Raw genomic sequence first — 22,244 nt, 5'->3', positions numbered from 1 at the left:
GTTAAAAAAAAAAAAAAATCAAGTGTTCCAGCTAGGCTAATGAACTTGCACTTTGATAACTAAAATGCAATGCACACGTGTCCTAATATTCCAAATCATGTCCAATTTTTTTTAAAAAAGCACATATTATTTAACAATCGCTTTAAAATAAAACCCTTCTCTGTTTCAGCTTCATTAGAACATCAGGAACTTGCTCTACACATTCAACAGGCAGGTATCCATCTGCATCAACCAACGCCCACTCCCTTCCCGGGCCCTACCAGGAGCTGCAGTTGCAAAGGTCAAAATGGAAAAGAAGTCAGCTGATAAACTAGATGTGCAAGTGTCTGCCAGAGGCAAGCGCTGGTGTCGTGTGTGTGTGTGTGTGTGTGTGTGTGCTCCTGAAGAAGCATTTTAAAATCAAATATCAATGCACTCTGCAATTACACAGATTGTGTGTACTGTCTGTGCCTTGTGACTCCCTAGTTTATACGGTGTTAACAACTAGTCTCTTCACTTTCACCCAAGTAGGCCCCAAAGAGAGTCCCTTTTAGAACTGATAACCCCAAGAAATGAATTTTCAAAGAACATTTTCATGTTCTAAAATATCTCCCGGAATAGCACTGTCTATACAAATGATTCAATTTCAGGAAGTAACTTATAACAGCTGCACCACCTAGCAATGAAACATACAATAACTCCGTTTTAAAACTTACACTAACAGGCATATGTAGATGTAGCTCCAAAAAACATCTCATAGTGTGCTGCTGCTCTGGAGTTCAACAATTTTAAAATAACACGATTCCGAATGCAAATCAAGCTCTCAGCAGACAGTTCATTTACATCAACTTTTCAAAATCATTGCACTGGGACAAGGCTGACTGTTCTCATAAAGGGCCCTGGTGAAAACACAAGACTTTGGTCTGGTGTTTTTGCCGTCTCCCCTGTAGCAACTACATACAACCCCATCACTCCTGCAGCAAGTGGCATCACATTAAGTATGTTCTGGAAGAGTAACTAAAGCTTAAAAACAGGACTGGCGCTGAGTTGTTTTTTTTGTTTGTTTGTTTGTTTGTTTTGTTTTTTACTCCTTATTGATTTTGGAATAAAACCACTTAATGGGTCTCAGTTCCCCTCCTCTTTGCCCTTTCAGTATAAAAAGTATAATAAAAGTAGACTCAAATTCTCAACCCAGAATAAGTAAAATATAACCAGACAACGCAGTGAACCAGTTTTGAAATTTAGCATTATTTATAGAAGCTCGTTAGCCCTAACTTCAAACCAGGAAACCTGAGTACTATCCGTTCTGATTCCGTACAGAACTACTTTGTAAGGACAAAAACCACCTGACTCTCCAGCAAGTCGTCTCATCTGCCCCGCAGCTGTGTTTGGGGAAGTGCTGGGAGAGAGCTGTCTAAGAACCGCCGTTATCCGCTCCTGGTCTCGGGGCTCCTAACACTGGAGCTGCAGGTGAGGCCGCAGCTGTTCACAGGAACGCCTCTACAGAGCAGCCAGAGGAGGCAGAAGCACCACCTGGTGCGCACCGGCTCTCTCCGCCCGAGCCCCGCACACCTGCTCCCGGGGCGGGCCGGACACCGTCCTCCCGCCGCGCCCCCGAGCCCGATCGGCCGGCGCCAGTGGCTCCGGCGGAACCGGCTCAGTTATCCTGAGCGCGCTCACGTGCCTGGAAATACAACTTTATGGAAATACAAAAAAAGTCCCAAGTTCACACGCACAACTCAGTCCGCAGACCCCGCCTGCCCTGGGAAACCGGGCGGTTACATCAACGGAAGCCCCCGGGGCCAGCGCCGAGGGCGTCGGGGCGCCGACACCCCGCGGCCCCGCACGGGCACAGAAGGCTGAGAAACGCCCGGGCCCGCCGAGCCCCGACCCGACCCGACCCGACGGTTACCAGGCTCCCAGCCCCGCGCCTGCCGAGACGCGGGCTCCGCATGGCAACCCCGCTCCGGTCACCGGCGCCGGCCCCGCGCCGCCTACCTTGGCCACCCAGCTGAACAATGGTGACATCGCGGGCCGGGCGGCGGCCTCCTCGCCCGCCGGCTCCCGCTCACTCCCGCCGCCGGCCCGTGGGCCCGCGGGCGGCCGGGGGCGGGCTCGGGGCGCGGCGGGGCCGGGGCATCTCCCCCCGCGGTGGCGGCGGCGGCGGCGGGCTCCTCCCCGCTCGGCCCTGCCCCGGGAGGTCGCGCCGGCCCGCGGCCGGGCAGAGAAGGGGAAGTGGGAGGGGAGAGCGCGGGGAGGGGGCCGGGGAAGGCAGGGGAGGGGAGGGAAGGGGATGGCGCGCGGCCGGCCCCGCCCCCGGCCCGCCCACCTCGCGCTCCGCTGCGGGCGGGAAGTCGGAGCGCCCGAGGGTCCCGGCCTGTCGGGGGCCGACCTCCAGGAGCTCCTAGCCCTGGGGTTTGATGGTTTGATGGAAGCCCGCCCTCGCTTCCAGGGGTCACCCACACCCCTGTGGCGGCTCCTTCTTCAACGCTGTAGGCTGCTGGGGACAAAAGGGCCAGTGTTCCCCCACCCGGGGCCCCTGATACCTTTACGTAATCAGAGGTGGTTTTCCTGGACCCCGGGACGCGCAGCCAGGGAAACCAGACACGGGGCAGAGGTAAGAAGAGTGACTTCACCAGCACGGACGGCCCCGCGGCGCTGAGACGGCCTGGCCCCTTTATGGCTGCAAAGGTTGGGCTGAGTTTCAAACTCAGACGCTCCTGAGTTTGACGTTTGAAAAAACCAAAGTCCAAAGGTAGTAGGAGCTGTGCGATGGCGGTGTCGGGTCAAATGGCCAGCCCCGTCCAAGAACTCAGCCTCTCTTTTCCTTATGTCATATGGGTGACGCATTTTCTTGGTGATGAGCCAGTAGGAAATGTTGATGCTCAGCCCCCATAGGGAGCATCTGTTACCTATTGCAGCTTACAGCGGAAACGTGGAAACAAGCCGTATCTGGGGGTCAGAGACCTAGGCCCATCTTCCCTGGCTGTCTCTGGCCCCCAGGTCTCTCTCTGGTTTCAGTGAAGCTAGGGCTGCAGTGGTCCCAACACTGGGCTGGGACTGAGAAACCTACTTCGAAGTTCATTCCAGTGGTGCTTCCATTCCTGAGAGCTGTTGGACCCCTGGTCTCTCAGTTCCTGGCTAATCTATCATCCTTAGCAGTGACTACCAAATGGCCGGCACAAGGGACCCAAGATAGAGGATGTGTCCCAAAGGAAACGAGTCTCCGTATAAATCAGATAATCTCAGATGGACATCCCAACACACCCACTACAAGTAAGAGCATAGCTGGGGAGGAGGTGACTCCTGGGCCAAGCAAAGAATTGGGGTGGGGGGACCCATGCACAGGCATCTCTTCCTCCAGCCTCGGGTTGGGATGCACTAGAAAGGGATCGCCTGCAAAGGCATGGGAAAGTCAGCAGTGGGATCAGTGGGAACGTCTCAGGAAGCGCTGTTCTTCCAGTCGTTTAAGCGTTGATAGTCCCTTGAACCAAACTCCTTAGCACATCACTTTCCTAACCAAGTACAGAGGGAAAGGCCAGTGGCTCCAGGAGAGTGGAAACCCTCAGGTCTCTAGTAGACCTTGCCACTCCAAGTGTGGTCCCTGGACCAGCAGCCTCCACGTACACAGGCAGTTTGTTATGAATGCCAGAAGCTCAGGCCTCGCCCCGCTGAATCAGAAACATTGCTTTCCCGTAATTCCAGGTGGCCAGTGTGCACAGCAGAGTTTGAGATTCACTGACATTGGTCATAAAAAGTAAAGATAAGGGAGCCAGTGCTGTGGCAAAGGGGGTAAAGCCGCCACCTGCAGTGCTGGCATCCCATACGGGTACTGGCTGCTCCATTTCCGGCCCAGCTCTCTGCTATGGCCTTGGGAAAGCAGTGGAAGGTGGCCCAAGTCCTTGGGCTCCTGTACCTGCATGGAAGACCTGGAAGAAGCTCCTGGCTCCTGGCTTTGGGTCAGCCCAGCTCCAGCCATTGCGGCCATTTGGGGAACAAACCAGCAGATTAAAGACCCCACCCTCTCTCTCTCTGCCTCTGCCTCTCTATAACTCTACCTTTCAAATAAATAAATAAATCTTTTTTTAAAAAAATCCTGAATTTAACTCAAGAAACTGATGTAATTAGAAAAACTTTTCTGCTACAGAAGATAGCAAGGCTACAAAAGGAGAAATTACATTAGGAGAATAAAAACTGTATTTCTTGCCAAAAAAAAAAAAATCAGACCAAACCCTGAATGTAACAGTTACAATAGAAGGAAGCATGCAGCAAGTGAAATAGCAACATGGAGGCTTCATTGTTGAAACCTGGCTGCAATTCTTTTTTTCTTTTTTCTTTTTTTTTTAATTTTTTTTTTTTTTTTTGACAGGCAGAGTGGACAGTGAGAGAGAGAGAGACAGAGAGAAAGGTCTTCCTTTTGCCGTTGGTTCACCCTCCAATGGCCGCCGCGGCTGGCGCGCTGCGACCGGCACACCGCGCTGATCCGATGGCAGGAGCCAGGTACTTATCCTGATCTCCCATGAGGTGCAGGGCCCAAGCACTTGGGCCATCCTCCACTGCACTCCCTGGCCACCTGCAATTCTACACCTCATCCAGGGAAGGGGCACCCCCCAGACCCTGGTTTGAAGCTGCCCAGAGCTGAAGGATCTTTTCAGCTCTCCGAGGTCTCCTGACCTGATCCCAGAGTGAGCAGAATTGCTGATTTCATGGGAAGGTAGGGGTTTTCCATTGCATGAACTTGATAGCAACATATAGAGCTCTAGCGTCAAGTACTTAAAGAAACACACGTCAAAGCTCTTATTTTAATTTACAGCCAACATGTAACTTACAGTCATTCTGCACAAAGGAGTTCTCTGTTTTAATCTGGAATTTTTTTTTTTTTTTGACAGGCAGAGTGGACAGGGAGAGAGAGACACAGAGAGAAAGGTCTTCCTTTTTGCTGTTGGTTCACCCTCCAATGGCTGCCACGGCCGGCACACCACGCAGATCCGAAGGCAGGAGCCAGGTGCTTTTCCTGGTCTCCCATGGGGTGCAGGGCCCAAGCACTTGGGCCATCCTCCACTGCACTCCTGGGCCACAGCAGAGAGCTGGCGTGGAAGAGGGGCAACCGGGACAGAATCCGGCGCCCCGATTGGGACTAGAACTCGGAGTGCCGGCGCCGAAAGGCAGAGGATTAGCCTATTGAGCCACGGCGCTGGCCTTAATCTGGAATTTCATTAAAGGAAAGCTGTTAACATCAGACAATCCAACTCATCCTGCACTCAAGCCATTTCCTGAAAATGCCATTTGCCTCTCCTCCAAAATATGTTACCTTTCCCCCAAGGAACTGTATGTTCCTCTATGGAAGAACTGTATGAGGGGTCTTCCAAAAATTCCACACACACACAAAAAAATTGCATATTTTGAAAGAATTATGCATGGAATTCAACAACTCACACCAAAATAAGTATTTTTAAATTCTATTTTCCATGAACTTTTTGAAGTCCCTTTTTGGGGGCCAGGGTCAAATTCTCAGAGTCCCCAGGTGGGGGGCAGGCAGGTTATGTAAATGTGTGGAGAGAGCCAGGGGTGATATGATAAGCAAACTGGCATGTTGGAGAAGGCATGTGCAGTCAATGGAACATTCCACCCAGCTGACTAAATGCAAGCAGAGAGGTCATTACTGGTATTGGCCTCTGAGTTTACTTAAAGCTTGAATACACGATCTAGGGAGAGGTGTTGTAGTACAGTGGGTTAAGCTGCCACTTGCAACACCAGTATCCCATATTGGAATGCTGGTTTGAGTCCCAGCTGCTCCACTTCCAATCCCGCTTCCTGATAATGTGCTTGGGAAAGCAACAGATAACAGCTCAAGTACTTGGGCCCCTGCCACCCATGTGGAAGACCCTGATAGAGTTCTGGGCTCCTGGCTTCAGCTTGGACAAGCCCTGGCCATCGTGGTCATTTGGTGAGTAAACCAGTGGGTGGAAGATCTCTCTCTCTCTCTCTCTCTTTTAAATAAATAAATAAGTCTTTTTTAAAAAGGTTATGTGCAGAGAAATAGGCTTCCCCTATACACCTATAGCGATCTAAATATGAATGTCCCTACAGAACACCCAAGACAACTGTCTCTTTTCTTTTTAAAGATTTATATATTTATTTGAAAGTCAGAGCTACACAGAGAGAGAAGGAGAGGCAGAGAGACGGAGGGAGAGAGAAAGGTTTTCCATCCATTGGTCCACTCCCAATTGACTGCAACGGCCGGAGCTGCACCCATCCAAAGCCAGGAGCCAGGAGCTTCTTCCAGGTCTCCCACACAGGTGCAGGGGCTCAAGGACTTGGGCCATCCTCTACTGCTTTCCCAGGCCATAGCAGAGAGTTGGTTCAAGTGGAGCAGCTGGGACTCAAACTGATGCCCATTTGGGATGCCGGCACTGCAGGCAGCGGTTTAACCCACTACACTACAGCTCCGGCCCCGACAGCTGTCTTTCTAAGGAACCATAAAGGATGCTTTCACACCTCACCATCTCAGTTTTCCTGAGATATTAAGAAAAGACTCCTCCCCAAAGAATGACCTAGAAGCGTTGCTTCCCTCCTAAGCCTGACCATAGGCCCTAAGCAACCCCGGACACCCCCACCTCGCTCTTCTGTCAAGTTCCTCGTTTGAGGAGGAGCAAGAAGTGAGGACAGCAGGGCCTCCTGGGAGTTCAGAAGATGCCAGTCAGGGCACTGACTCAAAGGTGGAGGGCAGCGGGGCCAGGAGGCGGGCCAAAGCCTGCGTGACCTCACTCGGCTTGTCCCTCCCCACCACAGGACCTGATTAAAAATAGAGCCATTGTCATCTGACCTGACGTCTACCCGGAAACTCAACTGGGTTCCAAGTGAATCAGAACTACTTGGCAACACATCAGGAATGTATGCCCGCTCACAATTATGAATATTCATTAGCACCTACTGGTGCTGCGGGGAGGAGCAGAGGCAGCTCTGGATCCCGTGCTCCGGAGGCCCACAGAGAAGCAGGGAAGCTCAGGCAGGAAGAGGAGGACCCAGGTGAGGCTTCCAGGAGCTCCCCCAGGAGGGAGAGGCAACTTCAGGCTGCAGAGGAAGAATCCGCTTCCCGGCTGGGAGACTTCGGGCCTCTTGCGAGGCAGAAGGTTTTCCAGTGAGCACAAAGGTGGCTTGAAGGATTCCTGTTTGTGGCTGGAAATCAGGCCTTCTGGCAGAAGAGACAGGACGGAAGTCAGGGCTGAGATGCTGTAGACTTAAGTGGTAGCCTGGCGTTATGTCGTCATCCCTTACGGGCATAAACGTTTGTTTCCAGAAGAAAACATTCACTAAGGATAATACCGAATCCAGGAAAGCCAAGCCTACAAATCCTGCTCTGTGACTTGAAAACATATTCCCATGCAAAGACTTGTCTATGAATGCTCACAGCAGCCTGATTCACAGTAGCTAAGACACGGAAACAAGGCTCACCTCCCCCAGCCCATGCGGCAATGAACAGAATGTGGCAGATCCATACAATGGACTCTTACTTGTCAATCAAGCGAAAGGCAGCACTGAACATGCCATGGCGTGAACAGACTTTGGAATCGTCGCTCTCATTTAAAGAAGACAATCGGCAAAGACCAAATGTTGTAGGACTCTGTTCACATGAAATGTCAGGAACAGGCACATTCACGGAGACAAAGGAGCTGCTGAGACCGGAAATGAGGGGTTTCGGGTAAAGTCACCACCTGCTGTGCTGGCATCCCATATGGGCATCAGTTTGAGTTCCAGCTGCTCCACTTCTGATTCAGCTCTCTGCTGGGGCCTGGGAAAGTGGTAGAGGATGGCCAAGTCCTTGGGCCCCCGCACCCACATTGGAGACCTAGAGGAAGTTCCTGGCTCCTGGCTTCGGATCAGCATGGCTCCAGAGGTTGCAGCCATCTGGGGAGTGAACCAGCGGATGGAGGACCTCTCTCTCTCTCTCTCTCTCTCTCTGCCTCTGTCTGTGGCTCTGACTTTCAAATAAATAAATAAATCTTAAAAAAAGAAAAAGGAGCTGGAAGGAAGAAAAAATAGAGGCTGCTAATGTGTACAAGATTCCTTTCAGCAGTGGTTAAAATGTTTTGGAATTTGACAGAGATGATGGTTGTACAACTTTGCGGATATACCAAAAGTCTAAATTTTATGGCATGTGACTTGTATCTTGATTTAAAAAAAAAAATCCTTCTAGGTGATGATGTTTGAACAACTTTAGGTAAATTAGTTCCCCTTATCATACTGGACCCAGCACTTCAATGGGTGAGCTTGAGGTGGGTAAAGCTGCCCTTTGGGACGTCTGCATTCCATATCAGAGTGCTTAGGATTGAGTCCCACCTCGGCTTCTGATCCAGCTTCCTGCTAAAGCACACCCTGGGGGATGGCAGGTGCCGGCTCAAGTAGCTAGCTCCTTGCTACTCATATCAGAGATGTAGATTGGGTTCCCAGCTCCTGGCTTCTACTTCTAACTCAGGGCCAATTGTGGGCATTTAAAGAATGAACCAGTGGGGCCAGCGCCGGCACACTGGGTTCTAGTCCTGGTCGGGGTGCCGGATTCTGTCCCGGTTGCCCCTCTTCCAGGCCAGCTCTCTGCTGTGGCCAGGGAGTGCAGTGGAGGATGGCCCAAGTGCTTGGGCCCTGCACCCCATGGGAGACCAGGAGAAGCACCTGGCTCCTGCCTTATCAGCACAATGCGCCAGCCGCAGCGCACCAGCCGTGGCGGCCATTGGAGGGTGAACCAACGGCAAAAGGAAGACCTTTCTCTCTGTCTCTCTCTCTCCCTGTCCACTCTGCCTGTAAAAAAAAAAAAAAAAAAAAAAAAAAAAAAAAAAAAGAATGAACCAGTGGATGGAAGATCTCTGTCTCTCTGTCTCTGTCTCTGTCTCTCTCGTTCTGCCTTCAAATAAATATAAGGGCCGCTTTAAGATTAAATGAGACAATGCCCATTAAGCACTGAGCCTAAATCCTTGCATACAGTAACTACTGAGCAAATGTTAGTGTTGTTGGCGGGCAGCAGCAGCAGCAATGCTTCCTATTGGAGTAACAATGGGTACGACCTGTTTCAAACACAGAAGTCAGATAGAAATGATGGGCTGGTGACCTCAGGCTCAGAGCAGATACACAAAATACGACAGGAAGAACAGTTAAGATCAAAGAGAAGGTTGTGTGCTCACCAAAACTACTTCCAGAATGGGTACGCCCCCACGACGTGACATGATAGTTCCCTCTCCCTTTTATGAGTTGCTATGTCTGGCAGGAAGACTGTGCTCCATTTGTTGCCTTAACTCTGTAAGCGAAGCCGTGACTCATCCAAGGTTCTCCGGTAAATTCCTGTCCTTGTCACTGAGCCGAGATGGTGCACACCAGCAATACTAGCCCCGCCACCTGCTTCCTCTCTCCCTCTCTCTTTCACACAGAGACACAGAGAGAGCTTCCATTTGCCGGTTCTCTCCCCAGAGAGCCCACAATGGCTCTGGGTTAGAGGCAGAAGCCGGGAGCTGGGGACCCACATCTCCCACATGGGTGGTAGGGACACAGGTGACTCATCCGGGGCATCCCAACCATTAGGCCAAACACTCTCCTTGTTCAGAAATTCCTCCCAAGGTTCATTCACACTCCTGCTGCCCCTATCCCTGCCCCACCCCTCCAGCCTGCCCACCTGTCCATATCACTTGCTTTCTCTCAAGGACACACGCACACATGGTAAATCCTCTTGGGTTAAAAATGGAATCTTCAGTGGCAAGACTATTTGAAAACTCACTTCCAAAGAAATAGTGCTCAATAAATTGATGAATGAAGGTGGGAGGAGGGGGGATGTAGGAGAAAATAGGACAAATTTGGAGAGGACTTATTTGGGGTGGGCCCAAGTTCAGGTGATGAGTCAAAGAACATTTTACAGGTTGAGTAGCCCTTATTTGAAATGCTTGGGATAATTGGTGTTCTGCATTGCAGATTTTAAAAAATAGAATATTCAAATGTGCATAATAAAATATCTTGGGGATGGAACCCATCTAAACATGAAATTCCTTTATATTTCACAGACATCTTACACACAAGGCCACCGCTTGCAAAACCAGCATCCCATATCCGAGTGTGAATTTGAGTCCCAGCTCCTCACTAGTGTGCCTGGGAAGGCAGTGGATCATGCCTGTGGTGCTTGGGCCCCTGCCACCTATGTGAGAGATCAGAGAGCTGTTCTGGCTCCTGCTAGGGCCTGACTCTGTCCAGGCTGTTGCAGCAATTTGAAGAGTGAATCAGGAGAAGCAAATTTTCTCTCTCATTTCTCCCTCTCTCTCTGACATTCTGCCTTTCAAATAAATAAGAAAATAAACAAATGCACCATATTTTTAAAAAATAACATCAAAGTGCTTATGGCATTTCAAAATCAGCTAAATTAGACTTTCTAGTTAAATATCTGTCCCCTTGATATTTTTCTTTAATATGTACAGTAATCATGTTCACTTTTTAGGTTTTAAGACATTCCAAAAATAGAAACAGTGTTTCTCTATTTTTAGCTCAGTCTATAAAGTTTAAGCAAATAATCTTCTTTCCAAAGTACCATACACATGTTTCAAATTTATGGAAAAACCCAGCAGTAATGAGCTCATAAAAGAAAACACAGTAAAAATTTAGAGTCAGAAGTTTTTGACATCCACACCCTCAGTTAAAACTAAATGTAGGCATTTTATTATCATTTATAATGGAAACATTAAAAAACATCACTTTACATAGTATTAATTTCACCAAAATGTTACCAAAAAGTAACTTTTTCTCTGAACTGAAACATATGTTTCTCCTTAAAAATAAGGCTGCAGTGTATCAATTCCTGTTCTCGATTAAATGTATTAAGGATTAAAAACCTGGTGCAGGAATGAACTGCACTAGCAGTGAAGATTCCCATGTCCCACATCCGGGCACCTGGGCTTGATACTTGGCTCCGACTCCGGATTCCAGCTTCCTGCTGCTGCAGACCCTGGGAGGTGGCAGTGAAGGTTCAAGTAACCGGGTTCCTCCACCCTTGTGGGAGACTTAGATTGAGTTCCCTGCTCTGACCTTTGCCCCCCCCCCCCGGACTAGCCTGGGCCACGGGGAGTGAACCAATGATGGGAGCACACTCTTCTCTCTCTCTTTCTCTACCAGTCAAATAAATTAACATTTTTAAGCTTCCTCTTCCAACATCCAAGGTTAAGAGGGGAAAAAGCACTATCCACTGAATACTCACCGCATACAGGTGTCACCATGTGTGATTTCATTAGTCCTCATCAGTATCAATCATAGTTGTAGATCATAACGTGCATCGAGTGCTTACTATGGCAGATACTGCAAAGCAGCCAGGGTTTGGACAGCATCTACTCTGCACCAGGCATTGTTCTAAGCATGCATGGTGCACGAGGCAGGAAACATGCTTGTCTGTTTCAGAGCGGGAGACAGAAGCTGCCAGCTGGAAAGAGCAAAACTAGGCATGCTGCCCACTTACCCACTTCACCTCCCAGCCCTACAGATGATCTCAAAATCCTGCTGCCAGCTATTCTTTATCCCATTTTGCAGATGAGGAAACTGAGGTTTGGATAGGTGAGGTAAGTCACCACAGGTCACGCCTGGATAGAGGTAGATTCTTCTGAGATGCTGTGGCTGCATGGGCCACCTGCCAGAAACCCTGGAAACACATCCCCACAGCTCTAAGCTCAGGCCTTCCTGCTCTGTGATGTCAGCGACCTGGTGAGGCCACGAGAGACCACCAGGCTCCAGCAGCTTCCAGCCCACAGCAGGCTTTGTCGGGAGGGGCTTCAGCCTCACTCATGGGGCTCAAGGCTGAGCTGGGGCTATCTGGACCTGTTGGCAGTGGGCTTGACCTGGCAGCAGTTTCTAATGAATGAATGAGAGAGAAAGGAAGAAGAGGCAAAGAGAAGAGGTGCAAGCAAGCCTCTGTGGGTCTGAGGCCGTGGGGCCCTTCTCAAGTGCACAGCCAGGCCAGGGGCTAGTAAGAAGGAAAGGAAGTCGTCCTGGTGGGCCTCAAGTCAGACCAACCTGAATCAGGGACAGAGCAGGGCCTCAGCTGCTGGATGTGGGGGAGGCAGGAACAGTGGCTGGCAGGTGGACTGGAGGACCTCGACCTCCCAGTGCCCAGGAAATTCAATCGCATGGTGTTTGACTCCTCCAAAGCCTGCAGGGAGCCTGACTCTAGAGCGGGATGTGTCAGTGGATCCTGGACAAGCCTCAGCATCACCTACAGGAAGCCCATGGGCAGAATCCAAGAAAGGGGCACGCAGCACCTCTGGGGCTATAGTTCCAGTGCATCAAGTGGTGATGTCACGTATCTAGACCTGGCTCACTGTACACACAGCACTGAACTTAAGCCATAGAAGCATCCATTCCTTCAGGTAGTCATTCTTTAACCATCTAATGCACACCATTGCACATGGTTCCCTGAGGATGCTCCAGCAAACAAACCACCTGCACCTAGAGGAACATCTTACGGTCCAGTGGTGACACACAGCAAGTAAACAGGAAGCAGCACCACCAGATAACAAGTGCAGCAAGAAGGAGAAGAGAGGGTTCCAGGAAAGCATGCAAAGAAGGTCCCTAACCCAGCACTGAGGTCTTTGAAGATGACCTGGAGGTGTAAGCAGGCACCCAACTGCCAAACAGAAAGAAGCAACGAGAGAGTAAAAGAGGAGAGAGGGCAGCGCTACTCTGCAAAGGAGTAAAATCTCATGTTGCGCTTTAAAAAAACAGATTTATTTACTTATTTATTTGAAAGTCAGAGTTACACAGAGGGAGGGAGGGAGAGAGAGAGAGGTCTTCCATCTGCTGCTTCACTCTCCAATCAGAAGCCAGGAGTTTCCTACAGTTCTTCCCAAACATGGGTGCAGGGGCCCAAAAGCTTGGGCCATCTTTTACTGCTTTCCCAGGCCACAGCAGAGAGCTGGATTGGAAGTGGGACAGCCAGGACTCAAACTGGCACCCATATGGGATGCCAGCACTGCAGGCAGCAGCTTTACCCACTGCACCACAGTGCTGGCCCCTCATGTTGCTTTTAATTGTATTTTAATTGTAGCACCTTTGTTTGCTAAGCACTTTTTTAATTATAAAATTCTCCCTCCTGCCCCCAAATTAAGCAGCATATGGCAGATGCCCATTGCTATGGTTTGAATACATAGTTTGTGCCTCCCAGACACATGTGGAAGCTTGGGTAGTGTTGGAAAGTGGGACCTGGTGGGAGGTGTTTGGGCCCCAGGGGTGGAGCCCCTCATGAAGGAATGAAGGCCCTTCTGACAGGTACCATTTAGGTGTAGAAGAGGTGGACCCCCTTTTCTCTCTTCCACAGGTGCCACTGGCCCTCTGATTTCCATCAAGAATTGAAGCAGCAAGGAGACCCTCACCAGAGGCAGCAACCTGATATACAGGACTCCCTGGCCTCCATAGGAACTCAACAAAGAACAGAGGTTTGTTGAGTTCCCTGGTCTCAGACACTGTGTTATAGCAACAGGAAACAGAGACGCTGATGCAGTACCACCACTTGGTAAGAGTTTTAGATATTTGTGCCTATGTGCATTTATGTATTTTTTTGAAGACATAAGATGTTGCTTATAGAGTTCCCCCATCTCAAGAGGTAACCTGCATCTGCACTGGGTGTATCCTACTCCCTCTGTTTTAAGGTACTAACCCCACAGGGATCAAGTCACAAGCAATATAAAGTGGTATCTTGTGCCTTTGAATCTTTTTTCCCAAGATGCCATAGTATTTATATTTATGTTCACAGTATTATATTATTTTTTTAAAGAATTATTTTATTTGAAAGACAGTTACAGAGAGAGGTAGAGACAGAGAGGTCTTCTATCTGCTGGTTCACTCCCCAGATGGCCCCAACAGCCGGAGCTGTGCCGATCTAAAAACAGGAGCCAGGAGCTTCCTCTAGGTCTCCCACGTGGGTGTAGGGGCCCAAAGACTTGGGCCATCTTCCACTGCTTTCCCAGGCCATCACAGAGAGCTGGATTGGAAGAGGAGCAGCTGGGACTCGAACCTGCTCCCATATGGGATGCTGGTGCTTCAGGCCAGGGCTTTAACCCACTGCGCCACAGTGCCGGCCCCCAGAGTATTATATTCTTCTTAAAGATTTATGTATTTATTTCTTTGAAAGTCAGAGTTACAGAGAGAGAGGGAGAGTCAGAGAGAGAGGTCCTCCATCTGATGGTTTACTCCCCACATGGCTGCAACGGCCAAGGCTGGTCCAGGCCGAAGCTAGGAGCGAGGAGCTTCATCTGGGTCTCCCCTGTGGGTGGCAAGGGCCCAGGCATTTGGGCCACCTTCTGCTGCTTTTCCCAGGCCATTGGGAGGGAGCTGTATTGGAAGTAGAGCAGCCAGGATATGAACTGGTGCCAATATGGGATGCTGGGGCCACAGGTAGCGGCTTAATCCATTTACCACAATACCAGCCCCTAGAGTTTTTCTTTTATATTCAGCATTGTGTTATTTTAACTGCTGAAAAGTGTTATTTTGTGAAATAGCCAATTTTGTATTTCATGGTTTAATGATTTATTCTCATTTTGATGGACATTAATATTTTTCCCTTCTTGTTTTTTGTCATAGCAGCAACACCCCAGTAGTTGTCCACTTGTGCACACATCCAACTGCTGAGATCTTAGTCCAGGCCCCATTGTAACAAGTTACCATATACTGGGTGGCTTAAACAACAAACATTTACTTCTCACCACTCTGGAGGCTGAGAAATTAAAGATTAGGATGCTGGCAGATTCAGCATCCACTGAAGATCTACTTCCAGGTGTGCAGATGGCTGTGTTCTTGATGTATCCTCACAGGGGAGAGGGGGAGAAGGCAAGCTGTCATGCGTTCCTGTTTGCAGGGACACTAATCTCATCATAAATGTCTCACACTTATGACCAATGACCTCCCAAAGGGCCCCCTCCTAACAGTAACCACTGGGGGTCAGCCCTTCGACACATGAACTTGGGAGGGAAGAGACACTGAGTCAAGGGCACTCCCACCCTCAACGGCACTGCCCTTGGCTCTGTCCCGCTACACAAGGACTCCTCCCAGCAGCATCTGCATTCCTGTTTCCTCACATCCTCAGTAGCCCTGGCGTTATCAAATACTGAAGTTGTGCAAATCTAATGAGTAGAAATGTTATTTTCCTTCTTTAATCTGCCTTTCCTTTCCTTTTCCTTTGCTTATGAAGTTGTCTATTTTCCCATATACTAAATGGTTATTTGCATTTCTTTTTCTGTATGTTCCTTGTTCCCTTAATACCCATCTTTCTATAAGGTTGTCTTTTTATTTTTGTATTTGATTTGTAGAAAATCATACATTCTGGAGGCTGTTGCTGTGGCATAGCAGGTCAAAGCCCAGGCCTGCAGTGCTGGCATTTCATATGGGTGCTGGTTTGAGATCTGGCTCCTCCAGTTCTGATCCAGCTTCCTGCTATGGCCTGGGAAAGCAGTAGAAGGCGGCTTAAGTCCTTGGGCCCTTGCACCCACATGGGAGATGTGGAAGAAGCTCCTGGCTCCTGGCTTCAGATTGGCCCAGCTCTGGCTGTTGTGGCCATTTGGGGAGTAAACTAGCGGATGGAAGACCTTTCTCTTTGCCTCTGCCTCTGCCTCTTGGTAACTCTGCCTTTCCAATAAATAAATAAATCTTTAAAAAAAATCACACATTCTGTATCTTAATTTTCTATCAATTATTGTTTGATATAACAATTATTTAGAAACAATACTATTCAGTGAATCAGTTCAGAGAAGAGTATAACCTAATAACTAAACAGAGCTTTCACTCAGTGATTTTCATTGGCTGTAGCTGTTGGCCTGGCTTGTATTTTCTTAATGCTTTCCTATCCTAGGCCCTAGGGCATCGCAGGCAAAGCGATGTCACAAGGGAAGAATTCGTGTTCATTGACAAAGAGATATTTAAACAAGATGATTAATGACTGTCATGGAGATGTTAAAGACCTTCAAGGAAGCTGCAAACTATGACTCTTGCTGACCATACACACTTTATTTATTTGTAGGTTTATGTATCTATTTGAAAGACAGGAGGTCAGAGAAAGGGTGAGACAGAAAAGAGAGATCTTCTACCTGATGATTCATTCCCCAGATACCCTCAGCAGCTGGGGCTAGGCCAGGCTAAAGCCTGAAGCCAGAAACTCCATCAGGGTCCCTCTCATGGGTAGCAGGATCCCAAGTACTCAGGCCATCATCTGCCGCCTTACAGGTGCTCTGATAGGGAGCTGGATGGCAAGCAGGGTAGCCAGGACTCCAATGGCACCCTGAAACAGGATGCTGACACACCGAGCAGTGGCCTACCTGGCTATGCCACAAAGCTTTAAATCGAAGACCAGTTTATCAGTGGATAAACTTAGGGTGATTTTGAAACATTTTCCTTTTTGGTCTCCTTTTTTGTTCAATTTGTTTGACTTATTTCAATTTCGAATTTGACATTTTATACTCTCACAATAACCCTGAAAAAAGTAGTAATAGACAGAATCAGAATTTAGCAAAACTACTAACATCTTCATAACTAAGTCCACAGATATGAGAATGGAAAAGTTATAATCATTAGGCTAAAGTTCTTTATTTAAAGATTATGAGCTTGAGACATGAAAGATTAATTTATCATTCAATCAACAAATATTTATTGTGTTTCTACTTTAATAATAAATATGGTTAAGTGTCTGCTAGATAAAAGGCACTAAATTCAAAACTTTATATAAATTTAAGCACAAAATATTTTAAAATGCAAACGTAATCAATGTCTAACAGCTTTTAAGAGGTAAAAGTTGGGTGCTGGTGTAGTGGCACCACAGGTTAGGCCACCACTTGTAACACCAGTATCCTGTATCAGACTGGCAGTTTGAGTCTCAGTTGTTTAGCTTCTGATCCAGCTCCCCACTAATGAGCCTGGGAAAGCAGCAAAAGACAACCCAGGGCCTGGGCCCCTGCTACCCACACAGGAGACCTGGATGGAGTTCCTGGCGCTGGCCTTCGGGCTGGCCCAGCGCTGGTTGTTGCAGTCATTTGGGGAGTGAACCAGCAGATGGAAGATCTCTCTCTGTTTCTCCAGCTTCCGCTGTCATTCTGCCTTTCAAATAAATAAATTAAAAAAAAAAAATAGAGACAAAAGTTGAGAGGTTAAATAGCTTTCCCAAGGGGTCACAGCCATTATGTGGAGGAAGCAAGGGTAAGACTCCAGGAGTTGCATTCCAGACACCCTCGCCGTCTTGTCATGGGATGCACCTGTAGTGCTTGACCTCAGTTCAAAATGCAGGGGTAGGCATGTGACAGAAGACCCAAGCCCCAGCAGTTACATAAGGTGATGTCCCCCTTACAGATGAGATCCAAATCTTCTGATGGGGGAAGCAGTGGATGGGTAGGGAGTTCTGCCTCATCTAACACATGCAAGCCAAGATAAAGGTTAATTATCTAAAAAAAAAAAAAAAAAAAAAAAAAAAAAAAAGCCCTCCCACCTCCAGGAGAATGAGCTCTGGGATGGAGTCAGTGCTTGGACACCACAGTCAACAAAGCAGAAATCATCAGGCCCTCAGGGGCTCCCACTCCAACAGAAGAGAACAACACTTAACGGTCTATCTATCTTGAGTCTTAAAACTTAACAGTTCTCCAGCGTTTAAATACTACCGGAACAAAAACAAACAGTGAAAGTAGGAGGAGGGAGAGCCACAAAATTGCAACTCTTCTACAGGGCAGCCCACGAGTGAGAGTGAGTCAGCTCCGAGCATCCTGGGGTTGAGAACGAATCTGGAACCATCGGCCTGTCACTGCCTCTGAGGGTCCTTGAACAGCCGCAGGCAGCTGACGGCACGTGCCATAAGCACCACCCACTTCCGTAGCAGCAGCTAAACCACCGACGTGCATAATGAACACCAGCTCCTATCTAGAAAACTCACAAATCCAGGAATTCAGCAGCCTGTGGCACTATCACAGCTCTGTGCAGGACATAACAGCAAAGTGAAAATTCGTGAGTGTTTTTGGCCCTTCAGTGCAGCTGTTCTAAGGTAACTGACATTAGTCCCAGCTGCAAATGTGTTCGCTTTTCTCTGGGCATTTCACAGGCTCTGCAGTCCTGCCTCCCTCGGCTCGCCCAGGCTTCCATCTGGCTCACGCCGAGCTGGGAAGGGAAGACGTGGGAAGCTCCTGACCTGACCCTGGCATTTTCTCCTATATCCTTTGCTATTTCCTGCCTCCTGTTTGCTCTGTAAGAGTACATCACATTCACATACCCTAAAAAAATTGGGGGGCCCCAGTAGAGGAGTATGGAAAGAGGGGACAGCTGAGAGGGAGGGAGGAACGTGATCCACTTTATATTTAATGAAAATGTTGATTACAATAGAAATTATTATTATAGTAATAAATATGTGCCTGGCACATGATCTGGGAACTAGCACAACCTCATATGACCAAAGAGTGCAGGCCTGGGGTCAGATGGCTGTGGGGGATGGGTTTGGAGATCTTGGCTGCACCTCTTTCTCATAGCTGTGAGATTTGAACAAGTGGCTTATCATCCAAGCCCTGTTCCCGCATCTGTGAGGTGGAGCTAAAAGCCAGCTTTCAGGCACTGTGAAATGATCGAAACCACTTAGGTAGAGTGCGGAGCAGCCAGTGGGTAAGTAGCCGCTGCCTTTATAGCACTCTCTAATTTACAGTGTGCTTTGGAGTCTTCACACATCATTGCACTCCGGACTAACTTTTGGTACATTCAAGTCTTCCAGTTTTGATGGAAGCAATGCCTGCAAGGTTCCAATAAGGCCATGTCTCAAAATGTTTCAGCCCCGGCAGCTCTGAGCCGCTGGGCGTGGAAATCTGCCTGCAGGGTGTCTGTCTGTCCTCTGTTGCTGTCACAGAATACTAGAGACTGGGTAAGTTATTTTATAAAAGAAGACCGTGCTGGCCCCAAGTTCTGGAGGCTGGACATCCAAGGTCAGGTGCATCTGGTGAGCACCTTGAGCTGTTTCAACTCACAGTGGAAAGGAGAAGGGTAAACAGGCACATGTGGAACAGACAGAGCAGAAGGGCTGGCCTACGCCAACCTGCTCTCATGAGCAGTACCCCAGGCCTGCTACGGCAAGAGCTCACTCTAGAAAGGTTGTGTGCACATGAGCTCAAACACCTGTGTCTAGACGCCATTGTCCAACACAGCTGTACTGGGGCCCATGCCCCAGTGTGGGCTTTGATGGAGACAAGCCAGATTCACTTGGCACTTGGCAGGGAGAGCCAAGGGGTCCTGTCTGGGTAACACGAATGATGTCTGCCATGGGCACGGGGCCCTGGAGTGTGGGAGTGGCTGCACGCACTGGCCAGACTTACTCCAACCTACTTCAGCCTTTTCACTCACTGCAGGAAGTCGCTGCTGAGCTTAAGGCCTGAAGATACACTGGAAAGCGGTTTTGCAGGCAGCCCTATCAATTCGATGACAGAGATGCTTTTCTGGAATTCATTCCAGGAATCTTTGTGCGCTGGCCGTGCGTGGGTCTGTACTTGAGCCCCTGTGTAAAAACATACTTGTTTGTTCGCGTAAGGTCACCTCAAATACCAAGGGCAATGGTATTAGAACCCTTGTTCTTCATGTGACACAGCCAGTTGTACGTGGCAGAGCCACGGCGAGGCTGTGGGCTGTCAGGTGACTCATTAAAGCACTACATGGGCCAGCGGGGTCAGGCAGGGAAGGTCAGTACGTGGCACACCCTGGGCGAAAGCAACAAGGAATGGGGAGACTGGGGGGTGGGGTACGTGCCAATCAGCAGGCATTCAAATTTCCAACATGATGGTAGACAATGAGATAAAAAGTTTATAGGCTACTTATCTGCAATCCTGTCCCCTTCTATTATTAAGTAGGAATTGTTGCTAATTCCCAACTTTCAACATATATTTATAGGTTCATGTGTATGAACAGCCTTAGGATGTGTCTCTGGATTTGAGCAGGAAAAAAAAAAAGTGCACGAGGTATCTTATGTGTCCTAAAGAAGGAGCAAAAGCTGTTGCAGTCTAGAGATAGGAAACAAAAGCAATCCTGGGAAGCTTTCTGGAGGAAGTGGCATTTACATTGGGAGTGATGGGGGCTTTTCATAGGAGAACAGTTCTTCGGGTGAGAGAAACACAATAAGCTGAAAGAAGAAAGGTTGGCTATTGGGAAAAATGAACAGCTTTGTTGGCAAATAGAGTATAGAGTCTTGGAATTAGAGAAAAAAGCACGGAGAATTGTCTGAAACCAGGTATGATCCAGGTTGTTGGCTGGCAAGCTGGTGTTTGTTGGTTTGACTTGAAGATGGTCATGCCCAGAGAGTGAGTTTTATAGACGAATCTGTTAGACAGTGAGAGAGAGAGACAGAGAGAAAGGTCTTCCTTCCATTGGTTCACCCCCCAAATGGCTGCTATAGCCAGAGCTACAGCAATCCAAAGCCAGGAGCCAGGTGCTTCCTCTTGGTCTCCCACACGGGTGCAGGGCCCAACAACTTGGGCCATCCTCCACTGCACTCCCGGGCCACAGCAGAGAGCTGGACTGGAAGAGGGGCAACCGGGACTAGAACCCGGTGCCCATATGGGATGTTGGCGCTGCAGGTGGAGGATTAACTAAGTGAGCCACGGTGCTGGCCCTGTTGGTCTTTCTTAACGTGAAGCCTCCCATCCCCCTAGACAGCCTCAAGGATCTATCACTATTCTTAGCATATGCTTTAAAGTAAACTTGGTCACTGAAATGTATCCAAGAAAGGGTGGAGACATAAAGAAATCGGCACAAATCCAGTGGCTGTGATTCTGTTGCCGAGCAAAGATCAGCAAAAATAGCATTGTCAAGAACATGCAACCGTAGCTGGCATTGGGTTTCCCGGTGAAGGCTTCCTCGAGTGACTGCTACTCATTTTGTCTGGCATTTAACAATGAAATACACCATCTACAGGACAGCAGGACAAACTGTCATCGGGAGCACTGGAAATGGGAGGAGGCAGAGGGGGAGGAAAATGAGATGCAGTCTTTCTTTCTTTCTCTTTTTTTTTTTTTTTTTTTTTTTTTTTTTTTTTTGACAGGCAGAGTGGACAGTGAGAGAGAGAGAGACAGAGAGAAAGGTCTTCCTTTTTGCCGTTGGTTCACCCTCCGATGGCCGCCACGGCCGGCGCACTGCGGCCGGTGCACCGCGCTGATCCGAAGCCAGGAGCCAGGTGCTTCTCCTGGTCTCCCATGCAGGTGCAGGGCCCAAGGACCTGGGCCATCCTCCACTGCACTCCCGGGCCATACAGAGAGCTGGCCTGGAAGAGGGGCAACTGGGACAGAATCCGGCACCCCGACTGGGACTAGAACCCGGTGTGCCAGCGCCGCAAGGCAGAGGATTAGCCTATTGAGCCACAGCGCCGGCCAAGGTGCAGTTTTTCATGAAATAGGAATCACATGTCAGAATTAACCTTGTCAAATGTAACCATGGAGGAAAAGGGACACGCCAAACACTGGTTCTGAACTTGTAATGCAAAAGTGATATAGGGTAAAAAAATATATATCTGGCGGGTTGAGGTCAGAAAGGCTGTCTCGGAATCTCTGCTCTCTCCACTTCCTGTGCAATCGTGTTTTCAGAGCAATTGATTCATCTCTAATCCAAAATTCAAAATGCTCCAACATTCAAAACTTTTTGAGGATCAACATGTCGCCACAAGTAGAAAAATTCCAAACCATGAAACTTCATTGCATGCACAAAATTATGAAGAGGAGCTGGCGCTGTGGCGCAGTGGGCTAACACCCTGGCCTGCAGTGCCGGCATCCCATATGGGCACCGGTTCTAGTCCTGGCTACTCCTCTTCCAATCCAGCTCTCTGCTGTGGCCTGGGAAAGCAGTAGAATATGGCCCAAGTCCTTGGGCCTGTGCACCCACGTGGGAGACCTGGAAGAAGCTCCTGGCTCCTGGCTTGGGTCGGCGCAGCTCTAGCTGTTGCAGTGGGCCATTGGGGGAGTGCACCAACGGATGGAAGACCTCTCTCTCTGTCTCTACCTCTCTCTGTAACTCTGTCTTTCAAATAAATAAAATAAATCTAAAAATTTATGAAGAACATTGTACAAAATTATCTTCAGGAGTATGTGTTCAGGTGTATATAAAACATGACTGAATTTTGTACTTGGACTTGGGTCCCAGCCCCAAGACATCTCATTATGTTTCATGGGTTCTTGAAAAAGTCTGAACTTTTTGGTGTACCCTCATATATGTGTATATTCCCCAATTTGAAAAACACATGAAATCTGAAACACTCTGGTCCCAAG

General features: G+C 48.7%; 1 protein-coding gene across 5 annotated transcripts in view; it reads right to left on the bottom strand.

Annotated features, from left to right (window-relative positions):
• TBC1D1 (TBC1 domain family member 1) overlaps positions 1 to 22,244 on the bottom strand; it is a 219,701-nt gene that overhangs the window by 136,254 nt on the left and 61,203 nt on the right. The window contains exon 1 of one of the 5 annotated variants that reach the window (XM_051830777.2): positions 2,526 to 2,762. The exons of 2 other annotated variants lie outside the window; for them this stretch is intronic. Coding sequence is in view for 2 of the 3 variants with exons in the window: in XM_017350671.3 (XP_017206160.2) it covers positions 1,978 to 2,007 (30 nt within the window). In the remaining variant the exon portion in view is untranslated. Of the gene's footprint in view, positions 1 to 1,977; positions 2,449 to 2,525; positions 2,763 to 22,244 lie in introns of those variants that run through there. 2 more of the 5 variants (XM_017350671.3, XM_070068119.1) reach the window with 2 other exon arrangements.

The sequence above is a fragment of the Oryctolagus cuniculus genome, chromosome 2 (assembly GCF_964237555.1).
Source record: "Oryctolagus cuniculus chromosome 2, mOryCun1.1, whole genome shotgun sequence".
Classification (NCBI taxonomy): Eukaryota; Metazoa; Chordata; class Mammalia; order Lagomorpha; family Leporidae; genus Oryctolagus; species Oryctolagus cuniculus.
Note: the sequence above shows the minus strand (reverse complement) of the source record. Positions and strands in the feature narration are given on the sequence as shown.